Consider the following 23,151-nt stretch of genomic DNA (forward strand, 5'->3'; position numbering starts at 1 on the left):
TATTAATTTTATGCTTTTTAACTAGAAAGTCGTAAATGCTATGAATTAGTAAATAAACAAAAATATTTATAGTTGTATTCAAATCACGTTTATAGTTGCGAGACGAATTCCAACATGGTTGACTTTCAATTTTATTTTTGTTGACATTTGTCAACCTTACCTTTTTAATGCTTCTCAAATAATAATATCAGTACGGGGTTGCCAAAAACAACTGAAACAGTCGAAATTTTTATCAGCAAATACTATGATTCACCCTGTAAGTCTATGATCAAGGGACACGGTTAAAACTACCTGATTGATAAGACAGGTGAACAAATTGAAGATCGATTTTGGGACAGGTATGTTAGAGAAAAAATATGCATGTAATAAATTAAGAACTTTTTTTTCTCATTAATCTGTATCTTGTTGACATAATTGGTATCATTTCTTTACGTCCAAAATAAGATTTTTGCAAAGACTGTTTTTATCTCCCGCGGGTTTCATGTTCAAACATGTTGGTACGGTTGTTGAAAAGTATAAAATGCACGAATGTGAACATTTGTCAAGGCATTGCAATGGAAACACAAGTTTTTGAATGATTTCATTTAAAATATAGTTTTGTTTATGTATATCTTGACAAAGAACTAGCTACAGAAAATATGTTTGTGCTTGATAACCAGGGACAGGGGAGATAATCTAGTTTGTTTAATACATCAGCAGAACAGTGGATGTTGGATATAAGATATACAATAATCAATATGAAGTAGATATTAAACAACAATAATAAATATGTACAGACAATTTTGAGTTTAGTGATTCTATTTAGAATTATTTCTGACTTGTCAAAAACAAAAAGAGAAGATAGGAATTCAGGTAAAATAGTTATATTTAAATTTTACATGGACGATGTATGGAAATGTTCTGAGCATGAACTTTTAATAAAATGTTGGTAAATTTTTGGTAGGAAAACAGGAAATTATCTTTTATTACATGGCATTTTCGATATTAGTCTTAGAATCAGCCTAATGGTGACCCTTATTGGACCAAGGGTTTTATGACACCAATGCACATTATTACCTTAAATGCATATGACATACAGATAATAAAGATATTATTATGAATTTTATGCTTGTTAACTAGAAAGTATTAAATGCTATGAAATAATAAATAAACAAAAAATTAGTTGCAAGCACTGCAGGTAAGTAAAACTGCCAAAAGACCCTTCTTAGATTACTGTTATATACATGTACCATTTTGTATTAATCATAATATTTTGGTATAAATAATTTCTTTAGATACAACCAATGAATTTTTTTAATAACATCCATTGTGGATGTATCTAATGAAACATGTTTTACACAAATTAGTATAATTTCTGCAATGGGGAATAAAGGAAACATCTTCTATCACAAACATTTTGTCTAGCATTTCTATCAATACCAGCACTGATTGCAATATAAAGAGGGGCCCCACTCAAGTCATGCTTCAGTGATATCTTATTAAAAAATCAACCACTTTTCCCACTTAAGGGAGGTCCTGGATACGCCTATGAATACGCATAACAAACTTTTAACATATACAATGTATGTAGCCTAATATATACATTTCTTCTTCTTCTTCTAAAATCACAATGTACAGAATTGTTAAAATACTTGTATTATTTTTTATTACAGCAGTTATCAGCAACATATGGATTACATTGACATGCATAGTTTTTTGTTGTTTATTTATGGTTGTGAGACACATCATATAGGATGACATGTAATACAAACATATTTTCATTTTCAAAAAGCAGCTAATGATATAATTTTGTTTTTTATATCCTAGGACACCATGGCAACACAAATGATGTATTCTCCTATGCCTGACCACTCAGTTTCTTATATGAATGGATATCCTAATAATCATACATCAAAAGGAAATGGGAAAAGCTTTGCATTTAGAAAAAGATATGAAAGAGTGGATTGGAGAAAGATTTCCTCTGTAGATCTTGATCATATCTCAAGGACTCTAGATTTTAATGCCCTACAGGAAAATATTTTAAACATAACATTTTGCAATATAGAATCTGAAATGGTAAGATATTTTGAATAATATGCATTGCTTTAACAATGTTTAAGTTTTTTATTAGTCTAGAATGCTAATTCTTACTAATTTTGAGCAAGTACTGGTTAGACTGTGTTTAACCAATAAAGACTTATGCTCTTTAGACTATAATGTATTTCTTGTTTGTTATGGTTCAAAGAAGGCACATAAAAAAATTCATTGATGTACATTGTAGTTATAGATTAACTTAGTAACACATTCAAGCTTACATAGTTTAAAATTCATCTCCAAATCAAGCCACTGACTTGATAAATATAACTGTTGCTTTTAAAATGTTTATAATTATATGTTAACGTTTTGTACATGTTTATACATTTTGTAATTCAGGATTTGAGGATGATTGACCCAAACTTTGTAAAGCTCTTCAAACTAGCACAGTTGACCATAGAATATTTACTGGTAAGTTTGCAGTTGTTTCCAACAAGTCCAAAGTACAAATGTAAAATGTTGTCATCAAATTAAAAAAAATGCATACCAAAATTGCCTAAAGGTTATGTGTATAAGATTTTTGAGAATGAATTTAAAATGTTAAAACTGGTTAATACGTTAAGTATCTCATGCTAAGATTTTTCACAGATTCAATAGTTTATTAAAGTCTCACCACATACATACAAGTATAAACACAGTATAATATCAAGTACACAATATAAAAATTAAGAATGCATGTGCCATTCTTAAAAGAACTATGAGAGACTGTTATATACAATTATAAAACAACAGAATTAAAACAGTTTTGTTATTTACACAAAACATAAAAGTGCAATATCACCATGCACATTTAAGGATAAAACCTAATACATGTACATAATAAAAATAACTGATTTTTAACAGTATATAATACTATTTCGTTGCAAAAAAATATTATGGCAGGTTTTGATAACAGAATTCAGAACTACAAACATTTTCATTTTTGAAAAAAATATAAATTTTTCATCATCTGACAAAGTTAAAAACATATCATTTTGTTGAATTATATCAATAAATAAGGACTGCCTTAAATCTTCATATAATGGACATGTTAACAATACATGTTTTTCATCTTCTATATCATCACAATTAAAACATAATCTTTTATCTAAATCTAATCTTTCGTAACGACCAGTTTCAATTTTTAAAGGTGCTACTTCACATATAAATTCTAACATGAATAACAGAAAGCAGAATTATCATTGAATAATTGTTTGATACGTATACAGATGTAACTATTATTAAACAAAATACTTTAATTTCAGCATTCACAGGAGTATTTGACTGGTGTCGTAGGATCTGCTGAAGAGAAAATCAAAGCTGCTCAAGAGGTATTTTAGATATAGTTGTCCAATACTGTGGATTCATTATTTTTCGTAGGATACCAATTTTTGTGGATTTCAAGGTTACATGGAAACCACAAATCCAAATGTTCAAAGAATTACAACTTTCCATAGATTTGTAGGCTGACTTTAGCAGAACCACAAAATTAAATTTCCACAAAAGTGTACAAGTTTCACTTAATCTATGAAATTTGATACCCACAAAAATAAATGAGTCTACAGTAATATGTTTGATTCACAGCCAACATGATTTAAATAAGCAACTCGAAAACAAGCACATATTACTTAAATTCTCAATTCACTTTATTATATTTGAGCACAACTTGATTCATATATCTAAATGCAATAAGAAATGTAACATTTTGAATTTTAAATGATGGGTATTCTGTTTATGCCCCACCTACGATAGTAAAGGGGCATTATGTTTCCTGGTCTGTGCGTCCTTCTGTGCATCCGTCTGTCCCGCTTCAGGTTAACGTTTTTGGTCAAGGTAGTTTTTGATGAAGCTGAAGTCTAATCAACTTGAAACTTTGTACACTTGTAGCTTATGATATGATCTTTCTAATTTTAAAGCCAAATTAGACTTTTGACCCCAATTTCACAGTCCACTGAACATAGAAAATGAAAGTGGGAGTTTCAGGGTAAAGTTTTTGGTCAAGGTTGTTTTTGATGAAGTTGAAGTCCAATCAACTTGAAACTTAGTACACATCTTCCCTATGATATGATTTTTTTTAATTTTAATGCAAAATTATATTTTTTACCCAATTTCATGGTCCATTGAACATGGAAAATGAAAGTGTAAGTGGGGCATCTGTGTACTTTGGACACATTCTTGTTTCAGTTTTCATTGAATTCTACTGCAGAATTAGATACCAGCATAAACTATCTAGATAAAAACAAATTCATGTCCTTACATAAAATATCCATCTAAATATCTGATTAATCTATCTACTGTTTGTCTAACCAATACACAACATGGTTGAATTGAGAAACTCACCAAAACAAAAGATGGAAGATACCAAGTAAAATTTTGAAAGCTCTAAAGAGATATTCTAATTTACCTCAGTCTCTAGGCTCTAGTGAGATATTCTAATTTACCTCAGTCTCTAGGCTCTAGAGAGATATTCTAATTTACCTCAGTCTATCTGTCAATGTTTCTGTATGTCTATCAGATGAAAGCTCTAGAGAGATATTCTAATTTACCTCAGTCTATCTGTCAATGTTTCTGTATGTCTGTCAGATGAAAGCTCTAGAGAGATATTCTAATTTACCTCAGTCTATCTGTCAATGTTTCGGTATGTCTGTCAGATGAAATTTTTGTTGCATTTTCTGAGAAACTACCAATCAGAACTTCTTAAAATTGGTACCAAGCTTCATCATGTTTATGTGAGCATACTTAACAGTTTGATGTGTTTTACATCCATCACTCAGTAACTTCCTTTTTACAAAATACATGTATACTATACATTGTATAGGGTATCATTAGTGAGTAATAGCTCCCATTACATCTCTTGCATTCTTTACAGGAAAGTTCCAAAACCAAAGAAGAACTAGAAAAGCAGAAGAAAGAACTTGCTGATGTAAAGAAAGAAAGTCATAAAAGGAAGAAATTATTGATAGCTCAGCAACATTTAATACATGCTGGATCTGGAAGTTATAACAAGGTATGCATTGTCTGAAATAATCCCAAAAGTTGTTATGTCAATTCTGTGTTCATTGTTCTTTTTCAGGTTTTATTGAAATGTTGTTTTATGCAGACAAATAAATGTATTCTTAAACTATAAAAACAAGATTTTCTGTTTGCAATTTAAAAGACTTTCCAACTGAGGGAAGAATAAAAATGCAGTGTGATCAATTTGCATATTTTTTTTTCACCTAATGATAAGATAAACATTTCTTTTCTAATTATAAATCGAAATTTCTAGAACTGGATTGAGATATATAAGAAAATTTGTTTAGAATATGTCTGATAGTTAGATCCTCAAATTAAATGTCATCTAATTAATATTCAAACTTGTATATGTATTTTGAATGCAAGAGAAAACTGTTTTTACAAAAAGGGAAATAAATTTCAAATATTATTGTCAAAACAATGTTTGAATAAATCATGCAAGGCTTACGAACTTCTATTTAAAAAAATATTCTTTTATTGAGTTATAGAAGCCACTGTTGATTATGCTATGATACCAGTAACAAACATGCTAGTATCATCTTTTTAAAAACTTTAATAAATGTTTTGTTTTGTTTACAGTGTCAATATTGCTCCAAAGCTTTCTTGAATAGCACATTTTTACAGTCTCATATAATGAGACGTCATGGGGAGTATTCTGGGAAAGCAGCATCTGCAGCTGTTACCCCTAATGACCGACAGATCATGGCAGAATCACCTGGTTTGAGGGATCTCCAACAGAGATTAGAGGCTACAGAGGCACAACTACAACAAGAACACATGTCTGTTAGTTGATTATTGTTTACCTGAAATAATATAACAGTAGTTAGGGCTTTCCTATTTCCAATAAAAAAATATGATTTATTCAAACCAACATATGGCTTAGTATTCAAACTGTATCTTTATCCCTCCAAATAAAAGATTTTATTCATAGTCTAAGGTAATCTTGGATTGATATAGAAAAGTAAAATATAGATTCAGTTGCTTATTTATGTTTTTCAAAATACTATTTTCTAAATGAAAGGATTCTTTTGCTGCATATCTGGATAATATTCTGATTTCAAATGCATATGGTAAATAGGCCCACTTTAAGTAGTTGTTATAAATTGGAAAAATGCAAAGTCATTAAAGTTTACTCATAACTCAGAATACAAAATTTGTGCTTCTGATGCCAAATCCAATATTTTGATTGGTTGATTTCTGAGTCTATCATAATAGTACTCCAAAGATTTATGGCCGAAACCCCAAGGATCATAATATTTTTCATCAAATTTTCTTAAATCTTTTAAAAATATTGCAAAGTTATCTAATTTTCACAATTCACATAATTGAATTATCACTTTTAAACACATATTTAAGCAGAAGTTGTACAGTGATTTAAAGACTTACATTTGAATGAGTTATTTGATCATCATGATATTTAGACATAAATTAAATGTTTTGTTGTTTTGAGTTATTTTTGATAAATCATTAACAGCTTCTGGCAAAAATCAAGGATTTTTATTGGTCAAGAGCATAATGATTGCTTTTTAGATTGCAGAAGAAACATAAGTGTCATTCTTTTTTTTTTTTAGAAGTCAGAGGTTATTAGGAAGTCTGAAACTTCTTTAACAAGGAATGTCATCACTACAGACCTTAACCGAACTGAGGAACACAAGGTAATTTAGAATTACAATATATTATAGCTCTCCCTATAAGGAGGTATACACAGTAATAACTCTGGAATTATGGAATTTCAATGCTTTTTTTATATGGTAGATATATCAATGGTGTGCTGTTTTTATGTCATTACGTTTATAATGGGTCATATTTAAAAAAATTTGAGTTGATGTCTGTAAATACTTTTCAGTCATTTGATTATTAACATGAATGATTCATGTGACTAGCATATTTATCTGCTGAAAGTTTAATATCAAAACAAGTTAAATCTTTTTTATAATTATAAATATGATAGTACAATCAGTTTTGCATATGAATAATTATTGGATAAAATTTGAATGTTTTCATTTATCACATTTCAGGAACAGTTAGAAAGAATGAAAGACCAGTTTATGACCGAAATACGGGAACTGAATGAAAGACTTCATGCTGCAGAACTTGCCAAAGATCAGTTTGACCACAGACAGACCAATCGATCATTTCTAGGGGACCTTACTGACGACAATGATATTGAAAAGGAAAACTTAAGAGATCAAAGAGAACAACTTGCTATGTTGAAAGAACAGTTACAAGACAAGGTAATACAATTCATTTGCAATTTGTATCTCTTAAATAATTGTACAGCTGGACATCATCAAACTGTTGGAGACTTCTTCTTTATTCTACATCACAATTCATCATTATTTATGTTCACCCAAAATTTCAAAAATTCCTCTTCAAGAAATGAAGTTTTGCTCCTGTATTTTTTTTTTTTTTTTTTTTTATCTCGGATTGAGATTTTCAATGTTAAAACATGGACATTTAATTTCTGCTTATATTAGTTTGATTATCTGCAACTCCTTTCCTTTCGCACCTCATTTATACAATGTGGGACTTTGTTTTATATTATTTGGATGATGTTTGAATTCTCTATTGGAGCAATTAACAATACCGAGACTTGGAAATTGACAGTAAATTGCTAAAATAATAGATTTATAATTTGTTTATTCTGTGAAATAATTATTAGATTCAGGTTATGGAAGGGAAAGTGCATAGGAAGTTTGGTAAAAAAGAAAAAAATTACCAGAAGACCATTCAAGAACTAAATCGACAACATGCTGATGATCTTAGAAAGGTAATGATTTCCTTTAAAAGCTACAAACACTTTATAGTTATTTTATATCATATATTTAGTACAAAATACAGCTATTTTGTATATCTAATAAAGGTTTGTTTTTCCAGTCTGTATCACCTACCCTGTATTGCATGGTAAAACCCGTATTGCATACCTGGCGTTACGTCATAATTCGAATGACGTCAACGTTTGACCTATGACGTCCAGTTGCTATATTTGCAATCCTTGCATAGGAAAAAAAAGTGTTCCCACTCAAACAAATGTCCTATCATTTCAACTAAAATCGATATTTTTCCAAAAAATATTTCCCAGTAGCGACTTTTATAGAAACAATAAGATGTAGAAATATCTGAAGTTCTAATTTTCGTGAAGTCTGTTTTCATTACCTGATGGATTAAACACAAACGCAAATTTTATTTTAATATTGTTAGAAATAGTTCGCAAACTTTTCAAGGAATATTTTTCTTGCTGTTTGTTCACCTCGTCAGAAAATTAAAATTAAAATGATCATGAATAATATAATCGTCAAGTAAACAGTAAAACTTTAAACATGTCTACATCTTTGATAAATATTAATTTTAGTTGAAATTATAGGACAGTATCGTTAGTGGATGCATTTAATACATATACATGGTTTTAAACGTATATTGAGAATGTTATAAGGTTATATTGGACATTACAATGTGGATATTAAGCAAATAAGGAAGTCTAAAAAAAAAACTTAAGTCGGGGAAAAATACAAGAAAATCATAATGTTCTTTTCTAGCTTATAATTTCAGACGATTTAAAAAAATGGATATCCCATGAATCTGATTCTATTAAAATATTATGATAAACAGAATAATACATGGCAAAATCTGTATCGCATTCTGTATCACCATTCGACCAATATCAGCCCTCGGGGCCTTCGGCCCTCCGGACTGATATTGGTTTCTCATGGTGATACAGCATGCGATACGGATTTTGCCATGTATTATTTTCTATGGATTGTTCTTTAAAACCTACAAATACATTATATTTTACTTTAAATGCTACAAATACTTTATTTATTTTTCAAATTGTTCATTGCTATTTTTTATCTGCTACTTTCATTAAAATTTCTTTGCAAGCTATATTTTTATCTATACACTTACTCAAAAAAACATAACATTGAGAGAAAAAAAAACACAAAAAACACCTTGTACTCTTACAGTCTGATATTTGTAAAATAATATAGAGAACTATTTATTTGAGTTTGATCTGTTTGAACAATGTTTTGATATAAATTAAATTAAGTGATAATTGTAATTTTGTGTAGTACAGTATTTGTATCTGAACCATTTTTGTCTTTAAAAGAATATTTTGCTTTGAGTTATTTTGTATCTGTTTTACATTTTAGTTAAATGATGCTCTACAGAAAACTACCCATGCTCTTGCTGTCAGTAAAGCACCTCTCAACAAGAGACAACATGAAGAAAATGAAGCTTTACTTAGAGTAAGTGTGCTTTTTGTCTCATGATCTGTGTATAGATTGTAATTGTACTTACAAATAGAAGAAAAATCATACTGTTTCTTAAAATTTGTATGTTTATCATAAACAAATGAATCAAATTTTTTCTTCACAAATGAACTTTGTTGTTTCTGGATTTTTATATGAGGTCAGAACAAAAATGTCTTCAGACAAGCACACGATCTTATCTATGTTTTGAAGGTTTATGCTAATGTATTAAAATGTTGATAAGAACTTTTAAAGTATTGTTGTGTAACTTCATTTTTAGCTCATCTGGCCCAATGGGCCAAGTGAGCTTTTCTTATCACTTGGCGTTTCGGCGACGGCGTCCACCGTCCGGTTTCGTTAACTTTTTCAAAAATCTTCTCCTCTGAAACTACTGGGCAAAATTTAACCTATCTTGGCCATAATCATCATTGGGGTATCTAGTCTAAAAATTATGTCTGATGACCTTGCCAACCAACCAAAATGGTCAATATGACTAAAAATATTAAATAGGGGTAAAATGCAGTGTTTGGCTTATATCTCTGAAACCAAAGCATTTAGAGAAATCTGACACAAGTGAAATTGTTCACTAGGTCAGGATCTATCTGCTCTGAAATTGTCAGACTAATCAGGCAACCAAACAATGGGTTGCTGCTCCTGAATTGGTAATCTTAAGAAAATTTTGCAGTTTTGGGTTATCTTCAATATTATTATTGATACAGACAAGCTGTTAACAGCAATAATATACAGCAAAGTAAGATCTACAAATAAGTCCAAAAGACAATCTTGTCATGGATTCTATTCTTGTCTATAATGTATGTTTAATATGCACATAGATCAAAGTGAGCGACACCGGCTCTTCAGAGCCTCTAGTTATTTGTTAATACATGTATGATTATAGGTTAAACACAGATTTTCTAAAATAGTAACACTTTGAGCAAATATAATTTTCTAACATTTGAATCAAGAAACTTTATTCAGAACACCTTGTATTATTTCAGAGTTCAAGGGAAATAGAAATCAAATTAAGACACAGTGCAGAAGCTGAAACTATAGAGGAAATGATAGCAGCAGAGGTATTTAAAGGAATTATAATAATGTTTGAAAACTATTTCTCTGCTTTGTTTAAGAATGGGTTGACAGTGAAAATATTATCCTTAATTTCTTTTGTTGTATATCAACCCTGAACACATGAAGTATGATACATGGATTGGGATTTAAAACCAAAATCATTCCTTCTTATATGGGTTTGAAAGAACTTGCATAAAAACAGAACATATAAACAGCTATACACAATTGTTCTGTCATTTTTCCATTTTGATCTTCAGAAGTCTAACAGTTGTCTCTTCAATTTTCTTTGTCTTTAGAGATATTGACTGCTATCATGTTGTTTTAATTTTTGCTAATTTTTGTACATGTATATATCACATTATAACATAAATTAATTATTATCAAAATAATATCACATTCATACTTAACTTTTTTATTACTATAAAGCAAGCCACAATGGGAGCCTCAACTAAAGTGACACAGATGCATATGGAACCTAGTGATGATGAAGATGAAGAAACAGGTAGGATTATCTCCCTTTACATCTTACTAATTGTACATTTCCACATCCGAACAGCTATACACACATATCTTGTACTAGGACTTTATCCAGACTAATTTCAATTTTAAGGCCAGTTGATTTAATGAAATTTTTCAAACCAGATACTTTTGAAAGGTGACAGTAAATATTTTGTATTGTGATGCTCAAAATTTAGGGCGGAATTTTTCAGAACACCAGATACTACAATTTGGAAGCAATCTATAAAAACATTTAATTATCACTAATATTGCTTTCAGATATGAAATCTGTTACAATTATAGATTTAGTTTTACCCCAACAAGAACATTTTTCAAATAATCATGGTCAAATTGGTCATTGGAAATTACTAGAATCAGAATTTTATATAGGTAGAAAAGCAATTGACACAGTACAATGGAATTACTTGACATAGTTCAGAACAGTGAAATGGATAACATTTTTAAAGTCAAGTTTTCCCTTAACCAAAATTAGTTGTAGGTTGAATTCACTTGAAATAAATAATACATTTGTATATTTGAATATTTAGAACTTGGTACACTTAATTCTGGAACAGGGACAGGAAGTTATGGTACAGGGAGACAATCTATGATTAGTACCATGGGGTAAGTTGGTTATTTACATTAAAATCACAATGTTTAATTTTTAAGTATTTCTTCATTTTTAAAAAATATTCATGCCTATTAAAAAATTGTCAAGCAACTAGTCCTTATGCATCATAAAACCAGTATTCCAAAATAATTCTTTATTTCTAATTTTCAACCAAGTACTTTTACAAATTACCAAGGAATGTGTTTTCAGAGAAACAATTGTACAGACAGTTGAGCCTATGTCTGATTCATCTCAGGATGAATCTGAAACTTCGGGTTCAGGTTCCCTGTCAGAAACGACTGCTGAAAGTTTCCAAGGAAGTCGAATATTTAATATAATAACTAGATCAAGGTAACCTAGGATGTTGGGGAAAATTCATTTGCAAGCAGTATGTTGCACTGCAATCTCATTTGTCATAGTCATTTTATTGAACATATTCATATTCATTCATATTTATCATACTATCACTGTGATATTTATATAAATATTTAAGGAATATTTATTAAGCTATTTAGATTAAAGGGGCATTTACTTTTTGTTTCAAAGATGATAAACAGCAATGTACAAAAATGCATATTAACTACAAACTTTAGAGCACTTAAATGTAGTGTCAGTAACAAAGCTCAAAAAAATAAAAATGGCCTAAACAAATATGTATTTATGCTAGTTACAAGACCCACCGTCTAGATTTTATGTCTGTTAAACTGTTGCCACAAATGTTTGGAATCAATGATAAAAAAAACTTTTATTTGGTCTTTGTATGACCAACCATCCATCCTGGATTTGGGCTTGTAACCAGAAAGTCATCAATTGTTTAGCCATTTTTTTTTTTTTTTTAAATATATCATATTTGAATAAATCATCAAGACAAACTTTAGTATTTTAAAATAAGTTTTAAGTATAGAAAATTATCTTCCCCAACTCCATTGTTTTGACTATTTTCATATTTAATACCACATCAATTATATCATGTGACCAAAAGCATATCATATGTGACTGAAACTCCATTGCATATCATAACATGTTTTCTGAACTCTCAATTCAATACATTAGGTTATTGAAATCAAATGTTCTGGATTTTTTTTAATCTTTGGAAATACTATTCATCAATTTGTATACTGTAAATTCAGAAATTATTGTGTGCATTTATTATAGCAATTTTTGAATTGAATCGCTAGGAAAAAAAGACTTAAACTTAAAAAAATAATGTTTACTTTGTATGGCTGTGAGAGTATATCATGTGATCATGTACTGCATTCAATATATTTGTTTCATTTACCCTATATACTCCATTTACATATTCATATCATATATATATACAATACACAATATATTTAAGTTTGCTGTGAATATGATATTTGCAGATATATATATACAAGAAGTTCGATTATTGTTGATTTTAGCACATCAACTGCAATAATAATAGTTATGATTTTGCACAGTTGGATATTTGACAATGTATTGATATGCATTTTTGAGTTCGAATAGACTATAATGCTTTTTTCTTCTCTTTTCGATTACTATTACACATTTTAATATTGTATTATGAGCAGTAAAATTATGTTTGTTTGATGTCAGCTGAGATATTATGCCAAACTATTGAATTATATATATATTTGAATATATATTACAATATTTTAGGTTTATTTCGGTTCCCTTTCTGTTGCATCAGAAATGTTCAAATTTTATGAAGTTTGAATTTTCTTTTAAACCATATTAAACTGTAAACTTGCTTTATATTTATTATATATATACTTAGATACATAGTTGGTTTTTTTTTTATATCAGAACTGGTATTTTGATATTTAGGTTGCAGTCAATAATTTGTAAAACTTTTATACACACATTTAAACAGACTGCAATAAAGCGTATATTTCCAAACAGTTGAAATTAGAGGAATACAACCTGAGATGGAAATGTATTCAGTTTTATGTCATAAAAAAACTGAAATGTGATTGTACAATAACATAGAGCTATGTACTATAATGTCCCATCCTCATTAACTTTAAAATTATATCATAATATCTAAAATGTTATTGTTTTTGTTAATTAATAATAATTCACTATGGATTATATTGTTTAACAGAACTTACAGAAGTGGAGAGATCACTCTTAAGACACAACAGTTCTTAGAAGAACTAAGAAAGAACCCAACGTTGAAGATAATGAGGGATGAACTGGAACAACTGTTACAAGAACAGCTGGAGAAAATAGGTGTTCCTCCTGTAAGTTTGATTTCTGATTTAGTTAGTTCACTAGCATGCCTGATATCACCGTAAAGTCTGTTCTCAAGAGTTTTGTAGTCTCATTAAAAAAATTCCAACCAAACATATGAAAGCAAAAATTATTGATTAAAAGGTTAAACATTGTGCAGTGTAAACTAGAAACTAGAAGCATTGAATTTCTTCACAACTGATTAATGAAAATTATCCGTTTACTATTTAGTAATGTTTTAAGTTTTTGATGAGCATTCTCTAGAGAAAAGAAAAGAAAAAGTAAAAAAAAATAGTTTAATGAATATTCCAAGTACTATCTACCAAATTGCTTGTTTAAAAGAAACTTAAATTTATTTGAACTGATATACTTATTCCTTTCAGAATAATAACTAGTTCATTGTCAACTTTCTTATCAAGAAATTCCTTTTCTCTTATCCTTAGTTTTTATGACAATTTTTTTTCTTCAGGAAACAAGAGGATTACCAGTGGATATCTTGAGGAATAAACTGCAAATACTTAGAGGAAGAAGACAAACAACTCAACAGGTAATTTTGAATACAGTGACCAACAATAACTATAGTTAATATAAACCTTTAAGTACAATATAGCACTGGAACAAACTTTGGTCCATACCAAATCTTATTTACTTCTTTAGATTATTGTGTATGTTCTGTAGCTTTGGATACCTGGATTTAAAGTGTTTCCTTTTCTTATAAAAGCAGTTAAAACACATACTCTACTCTCTAAGCTGAACATATATAAAAGCTAAGAATACAGGAAACCAACTTATTTTCACCTGCGATTTAATTTTTTGTGATTTTCTTGAGTACAAAAATAATGTAAATATAAATTGTTGCGGTTATATAAAACTCGGACCTGTCTTTATCTACATCAAATAAATGTAAAAATTTTAAAATTAAATCGCTGCAAAGGGGGCATGGAAAAGCTTAACTTGAAATAAAACATAGATATTTTGATATTATTAATCAGTTACAGTAAAAGGAAAACATTAATTGATTTACCTCTGACTGGATTATTTTGTAGAAATACCCAGTGTTCTCTGACTTTCGTAGACAGTATGATGCTGCAGCAGAAGAACAAGCCAGAGAAAAACTGAAGCAAATGAAGAGATCTCCTCCACCAGGTTAGTTATATATCATATTCATTTAAACAATTTGAGTTGGCTCCAAGATAGTTTAATTTTTTTTATTAATGACTTGATTGGGGGGGGGGGGCCTGTCTAATAATCAACAGATGACCTGTAGTAATCGGCTTGTCTGTGCATTTATCAGTAACAATTGTTTCACTTTAAATCCACTAGAGTTCAGTAATGAAGTTTGATATGATTACTCACCACTTCTAGAAGATGTGTGGCATACAAGTATTTTGATTGCACATTATAAGTCTCAGCTAAAAACTGAGCCATCCCTATGCTTAATAGACATAATAGGTACAAACGTTGTATTCACTAATTAAAAGGGTGATGAATTAATTTAAGGACAATCTTGTTTCCGAATATGTCTTTGTTTAATACTATAATCATGTTTTATATGTCCTGTTATCAATAAGAATATGTTAAATCTATGTTTTTTTCTTAATTTCATTGACATTTCTCTTAAATTCAACCCTTATCTACAATTAGTCTTATATTCCATCATATATTTATATATGAATAATGCATTTATATCACAGCTCCAAGAAGCCATATGCCACCTAGACCTAACCCTAGTGCTTCATTACCTCGATCTCAGCCATCTGGTGGTACAGCTTCAATGTTTCTGGCATCTCCAGCTAGAACACCTGGAACCTCACCACAGAGACCTACAGGGCCTGGTACTTCACCACAGAGACAACCAATATCTAGTCAGCAACGTACACCTCAACCAGTCCCCAGTCAACAACTGCCTAAGCCAGCACCTAGAATGGCTAGTCCACAGAGAACTGGACAGTCAGGGTAAATACTTTGCCAAATCTTTTCATCATTCTTCCTTTAAAAAGTTGTAATATAAATAAACTGGTTGCACAATTGTGTCTTGACATATTATAAACTTTAAAAGGTAGTCAAAAGCCATCAAGTGTCTTGACATATTATAAACTTAAAAAGGTAATCAAAACCCATCAAGTGTCTTGACATATTATAAACTTTAATAGGTAGTCAAAACCCATCAAGTGTCTTGACATATTATAAACTATAATAGGTAGTCAAAACCCATCAAGTGTCTTGACATATTATAAACTATAATAGGTAGTCAAAACCCATCAAGTGTCTTGACATATTATAAACTATAATAGGTAGTCAAAACCCATCAAGTGTCTTGACATATTATAAACTATAATAGGTAGTCAAAACCCATCAAGTGTCTTGACATATTATAAACTTAAAAAGGTAATCAAAACCCATCAAAGTGAATAGATATTTATGTTTTTCAAACTTAAATATTTTTAGCTGCATTTATGTAGCCATATGAATTCTTATGTTACATAGTGCTGTAAACCAACTTATTTTCACAGATAATTATTTTCGCATTTAGCTCTTCCTAGTCAACTTGGCGGTGATTAAATTTCATGATTTTCTTATTTTACTTATTGTAGTTGATAAAGGATGGGTCCAATTTATACATATTTGCTACGATTTGAATTCGCATAATGTTTCTACTCGTAAAAGTCGCGTAATTAAATCGCTCGCGAAAATATGTTGGTTTACAGAATTTGCTTCAAATTAGTCTTCTCATTAAGTTTGACTCTGAATACCTAGTAGAATTCTACTACTTAAGTTAAGCATGAAAAAAATGAAGAAATTTTTTGCCAATGCAAAGAGTTATTAACCTGTCTTTTGTATCAGTTGCACATTGAAGCATATTTGAGCTCATGATATGATGAAAACCCTCTCTGTGTGCCAAAATATATTGACAAACCTAATTTTGATATAAATTATGCATAGTGAGAGACACCTATTGACTTTAAGGTCAGTGGTCAAAGTTAATAGAATCAGTTTGTGACTCATAAATTTGTGAACTGACCTGAGATTTGTTAATGGCCTGCCAGATTCATTTTACACCCATGTGCTACAATATTTTGACATTGAAAAATATAGAAATTATAATACAATTGCCTCTTTAGTTCTAGTATTGACTGGACCAGTACACAGTGGGAATCAGATGATGATGATGATGATGAGAGTGAGAACCAGCCGGCATTCCAGCAAGTACGACATGTGCCATCTAGTCCTGCCCGCCAACCACAGCAACATACACAACCTGTGGCAGCACCAAGGTCACAAGTCATTATGTCTAAACCACTGGCAAATGATGGTGATGATGACTGGGATGACTCAGAAGATGTGAGGTAAAACAATATACCTAAAGTCATGGGTTACAATGTATAGTCATTCAGATAAGAGGTAAAGAATATTGAAACATGTTTAATGCCATTGTCAAGTATACATGCAGGTGTAGTTTTCAAGTTATAAGTCTTGGTTGGGAGACTTAAGTCATTTCTGGCAACACATGAATTAATGGAGAGAAACAGTATTCGTTACCAAGACAGCATCATAACAAAACAAAAAATCAAGATATATATATATATATATATATATATATACTTTTCCCCTATTCCAAGACTAAGAGTACCGAATACGAATACTCTATTTCTCATAAAACTACAATTACCTAGTTATAGAGAACATACATAAATATAACTATAAGGTACAATTATGCCTAATTGATTTTGTAGCAGTCATCATTGAAAATTATATTGAAGGACTTAATATTGTTGTATGGGTAAAAGTTGTACAAGCACACGAAATATAGAAACAAAATGTTCTCAAAACCATGATGAAATTACCTGTTAAGTTATTGCTGTACTTTATCTTGACAATATCATGAAGAGGGTAATTTTGTTTTTCTTTTGTAAGTTTTTTTGCATAATTGTACCTTATAGTTATATTTATGTATGTTCTCTATAACTAGGTAATTGTAGTTTTATGAGAAATAAAGTATTCGTATTCGGTACTCTTAGTCTTGGAATAGGGGAAAAGTATATATCATAATTTGATAATGTACACAAATTGAATGTATGCTTTGAAATTTTTAGTGAACTAGGTCCAAAAGCAAGTACTGCACCTGTGAGAAGAACTCATCAACAACAAAGTTATGGAATGTCGACATCACCTGCTCAAGGTCAAAAGGTTGCAGAATTATCAAGAACTATTGAGCACCAGTTGGCTGTAAGTATGTCACAGCTGATTATGTCATTGCATATGAAAGAATATCTGAGAGAAAATGAATTTGGAATATTTAACAAAATAGTGAACATTATTTGAGAAAGGTACATTATTCAATAATATAAAAGAAAGTAATTTTTAAGTCTCTGTTACAAACAAAAAGGGGAAATGTTAAATTAAAGGTAAATATATTTGTAATCTATGAAGAATTATTGTGTTATAGCAATAAGAAGTATCAATCCATGTAACTGAAATGTTGAACACTATGAGGTTACTTAGAGTCATTGGAACTTAAATTATTCACTTTACATTGCAGGGAAGAAAAGATGGACAGAAGAGAGCCGGTGCTGTTGACATCATGGGATTAGGTAGTCCATCTAAATCTTCTAAACAACCAGATGTTTTGGTACGTTTTTATAGTCTATCCTATCTTTGTATTCAATCTTTGGAGAGGAAAAATCTGAGATGAAAGTATTTATACAAAAATTTTAAGCTTTTGTAATAATATATTAATGGTGAAGAAAGCTGAAGATCCCTAACTGTAGGCAAAAAACAGAAAGATAAAAAAAATAACAGAACTAGAAAGTGTCAGAAATTGAGGTATAACAACAATTAACCAGGAAACATAATCCATATGTGATAAAAAAAAAAAAAACTCACAGTGAAAACAAAACAATAATCAATAACCTTTCATTTACTTTTTCACGGATTGTAGCGTTTTTAATAAAAGAAAATCTATGACAAACAACAAGGTTTGGTTGTTGAGTACAATGTGTAGAATTCTTTACTACAGGAGATTTGTCATTTATCAATATAAGTTGTAGAGAGATATCTATAATTAAATATGTTTCTCTTTAATTCAGGATGATTTTTCTGATAGTGACTGGGATGTATCTCCAGTTGAAGATGAATCGCCCCAAAAGAAACAACAACCAGTGAAGTAAGTTAATTATCTTGTACAAAGGAGTTGTTTCACTATCTAGTAATGGTGTCATGTAAAATAAGAACATAATAAACAGCAGTGAGATTATGATTTTTTTTTTAAAATAACCAATGGTTTCAGTGAAAAAAGATTTTCTCCAATTGCATCATTAGCGACATATTTTTGATTTTATAAATGAAGGTGAAAAAATATACATCGCCACCACCTCTTTCACAAATATCTTTATTTCTCAACCAAAAATAATAGGGGGAGGGGACACATATGAAATTTTAATTTGTTAAAATTCAAGTTTTTCAGTGAACAATAACTTTGTAGCTATTTTCTTTAATTCTGTATGAGGACTTTTTTAATTATTAAAGAGATATAGATATACAAAATCTGTTGCTAGATAAAACATAATTGGTAACATGGGCCAAGCCAAACATGACCCCCTTAAAACGTATGTATTTATTTTTGACATATTGAATATCTGTGATTTAAATGTTTATACAAAGTTGTTATGTTTTACAGGAAGCCAGCATCATCTGTAAGAGGTAGTCATGCAACTGATACATCTAATACCTATGGCACCAGTGTATGGGGATCATCATCGAAAGGTACCAGTTATATATTAAAGAATATTGGGAATTTTTTTTATGAGAAAATTAAAAGTAATGCGAGTGTTCATTTTCAAATTTATATCTAATTATACCACTGGTTAACTGTCTGTGCCATCACATTTGATGTCATTTTTAATGTAGATACACATTTTGTGTGTTCTATCAAATGTGGGGAACTTGTCCTGTAGTTAGTTCTGATTGTTCACAATTTTAGAGATCCACTACTCCCCAGCTGATATGAATGCTGTTAAAAGGAAGAACAAAATTATCAATACTGCTTTTAATTTTATTGCAAAACAGCCAAGACAAATCTCTGTGTAAAGAGTGTTATATGGAATTTTAGGTTTTTAGTTAAAATTATAATCTATGGCTATTTAGCCTTGAATGAAGAATGTAAACATTTTCTTTATCAAAATTGTATACTTGTTTATCTTCCAGGTGGCAGTACTGTTCCAGCAGCAGGAAGTAAAGAAAGAACATCATTTGTCAGCGTAACAGACGTCAGCTCGGATGAAGAACTCATGAGGGATATAGAAAATATATAGTTGATATCAAAATGCAGATTTATTTTTGTTTTTTAATTTAGAAAGAAAAATTCTTATTGGTTTGCAAACTTGAATTTATAACAAGTTTTAGTATGGAAATTTTCTTAATGTCTAATCTGAAGTATAGTAACATTATTTTTTCGGGAGATTTTTAAGAGGTCTGATAATGCTGAAAGAAGTCGAACCATATAAAGACATTATGAGATAGATTTTGTGATAATGTGGTATCATGCATTAATTTTGCAGAATTCATATCAAAATAACTTGATAAGCCTTAGTGAATTATTCAAGAATATTGTAAATAAAATGGATTAACACAAATAAGATATTACGTTGAATTAAATGTCTATTTTATCAAATGTTCCCAGCATTGATATATAAAGAAGTACTATTTGATATACTTTTAAAATCACTTTGTTAATGTTCCGTCCAAAAGTTATTAGCATTTTTATGTAGCATATCATATCAGACTCCCAAGATTTTCACCTGATGATATTTTTTAAACTTACAAATAATTGTGATTACCGTACTTACATATTTGGTATTAGTTGATTTAACACTCATTAAATGTGATATTAGTTGTAAACGTTAGAATTTTATTGTAATATTTAGATATGATTTGATTCTGTTGTCATCACCTTTTTGCAATTGTAAGTTCAGATATCTTTATCATACACAGCAATTAGCTTCTAGTACAGTTTTGTACTGTTTATTCCTGTGAGAAAAATCAACTCTGAATATTTCACCATCAAAAAGAAATTGATAGCTTTGTTTTTCTTGAAAACAGTACACTGAGACATATTTCAAACTCAATTATGAAATTAAATGCTTTATATATAAGAAAATGTGTCAGATGTAGGGAAACCGTCCAATATTGTTGCAAGTTGATTCATGTGTGCTACATGATTTTCTGAGTAGAATGTGCTATTTAGGTAAGGTTGTAGATTTATAATAATATACCTAGCGGCAACAAATACTTAACAAATAGATATACATATTTGATATTTTACATTTGTTTTTATTGTATATTTGTAAATAAAAGAGATTGCATGTAATATCTGTGATAATATTAGTCCATCCATGTTTTAAGCAGTTAACTGTTTATTATTGCCTTACATATATAAATCGTCCAGAAATGTATTTTTAAAAGAGATTTTTGAAACATTTTTTGCTTGTTTCAAAACGTTATGATCTATGAATGTTAATTACAAGATAGAATATTAGACATTGAATTGAATAGAGATTCAACTTGATTATTCCCACAGAAATTTTAAACTTTATAATTTACTTGATACATGTACATGTTCTTCATTATTGGTTTTTAATCTTGTGAACTGCAAAGCTACCAAGAATTGACAAATCTTAACATAGAGAACTATCAGGATGTTATTTTTCTTTGGAACTAATCACATTTTATCCTCCCTTCTTTGAAATTATATGAAAATTTATTAAACACAATTTGTTAACTGAATTCTTTGACAGAAAATTCTTTTTTGTTCAAACATCAAAAATAAAGAACCATTACTTGAAGTCTATTTGAGTATATGTCAAGATTTTCATATGAGCCATAAAAGTAATTATACCTATGAAATTTATGATTTATGTTGCCAAACGGCCACCACAGTACATATAAGTCTTACTGGAAAACTTATGTGCAGTGCGATAGATTTTACATATTAAGATGATTATTTCGAGGTTTTGGGATATGATTTTCAAAATTGTAAGTTGAAGCAAAGTAAAAAGTGCAGTTGGAAAGAAACCAAAAATAAGAATTTGTTCTTTTAGATTAATCTATGATAGCAAATTCAATTGTACATCAAAGGCTAGATCTACTTTATATTCTATATATTTGCATTTACTTTATTCAAATTAAAGTTTGATTGAGGTTTGTAGATATCTTAGATTTGTTTTCATTCTCACTTATTTATGCATGAATTACTATATTTTATGTGTATTTAATGTGAAATATTGAAATATTTATATTATTACTGTACAGTGAATTGTAAATACAACATATTTATAATAAATTATTTAATGATGATTGCTTTAAAATTCGTTCTCTCTTTGATATACATGTGTATATTTGCCATCCCTTAACACTGTTTTTTTTGTATTGATATATATATATATATATATGACCTTGTTTCTCTTGGTTCATTGTAAGTCGAAAATTCAATAAGAAAATGTTTCTATCTTGTGCTGCTTTACAAAAGTCAATGCTAGTTGAAATACAATTTCATTTTAGTCAGACATTGCATACATGTTGCCCTTATCTTGAATATTCCAATCTATTGTGTTTTACAATTATGTTACAAAAAGGGCAAATACATCAGATTCTGGGGTTTACTACATATAGTTATAAGTTCTCTGCGGAAGTAGACTTAATTGTCAAGTTGAACATAACTTTATAAGATTAAACAGATGATTGAAATCATTAGTGCTAAAAAAACTCACTTTTTTACATATTAATCTCAGTATAAATATTAAGATTATACATTTCCATTGACTCATTGTTAAGTGTAACAGTGAAAAAAATCTCAATGCCTGCCCTCTACAATTGAAACTCTTAAGTATTTAGAATAATCAAAAGGAAGCTATTTAAAGTTCACATGAAATTGTTTTGGTGAATACTAATAACTCAAACAAATAACAATTAAAACAAAGGTGGATGAAAGATACCAAAGGGACAGTCAAACTCTTAATTCTAAAATAAACTGACAACACCATGGCTAAAAATGAAAAAGACAAACAGACAAACAATAGTACACATGACACAACATAGAAAACTGACGAATAAACAACACGAACCCCACCAAAAACTAGGGGTGATCTCAGGTGCTCCGGAAAGGTAAGCAGATCCTGCTCCACATGTGGCACCCGTCGTGTTGTTTATGTGATAACAAATCCGGTAAATAGTCTAATTCGGTAAAACAAAGTTACTATGGTATATCATGTAATTATTTCCCATTTAGTATTGCAAACACAGACAAAAGTAGGCTGTACAATTATTTTTAAATGTTGCAATATGAATTAACTAACGAACCACCTATAGTATAGTTTTCTACTAAATGTATATGCTGCAGTACAAATTGGGATACTTGTATACTAGTTTGAACTAGGAGGTGCAATAAATAAA

At 29.6% G+C, this 23,151-nt stretch overlaps 1 protein-coding gene across 2 annotated transcripts; it reads left to right on the forward strand.

The window, feature by feature from the left end:
- The first annotated feature begins 88 nt into the window (after window positions 1-88).
- On the forward strand, window positions 89-22,054 carry LOC143068109 (cilium assembly protein DZIP1L-like). 2 transcript variants are annotated; one of them, XM_076241896.1, is made up of 23 exons: window positions 89-338; window positions 1,807-2,055; window positions 2,413-2,484; window positions 3,318-3,383; window positions 4,922-5,059; window positions 5,647-5,850; window positions 6,639-6,722; window positions 7,086-7,301; window positions 7,730-7,837; window positions 9,216-9,311; window positions 10,313-10,387; window positions 10,809-10,884; window positions 11,429-11,504; window positions 13,577-13,715; window positions 14,174-14,251; window positions 14,751-14,850; window positions 15,399-15,660; window positions 16,827-17,051; window positions 17,799-17,931; window positions 18,245-18,334; window positions 18,792-18,868; window positions 19,382-19,467; window positions 19,909-22,054. In XM_076241896.1, the coding sequence occupies exons 2-23, from the start codon at window positions 1,813-1,815 to the stop codon at window positions 20,013-20,015; spliced, it is 2,751 nt and encodes a 916-aa protein (XP_076098011.1). In that variant the 5' UTR covers window positions 89-338; window positions 1,807-1,812; the 3' UTR covers window positions 20,016-22,054. The 2 variants fall into 2 exon arrangements, with proteins under 2 accessions (XP_076098011.1, XP_076098012.1); XM_076241897.1 differs by lacking the exon at window positions 89-338 and adding an exon at window positions 706-852.
- Window positions 22,055-23,151: the final 1,097 nt, after the last annotated feature.

Source organism: Mytilus galloprovincialis, chromosome 3 (genome assembly GCF_965363235.1).
Source record: "Mytilus galloprovincialis chromosome 3, xbMytGall1.hap1.1, whole genome shotgun sequence".
NCBI classification, from domain to species: domain Eukaryota; kingdom Metazoa; phylum Mollusca; class Bivalvia; order Mytilida; family Mytilidae; genus Mytilus; species Mytilus galloprovincialis.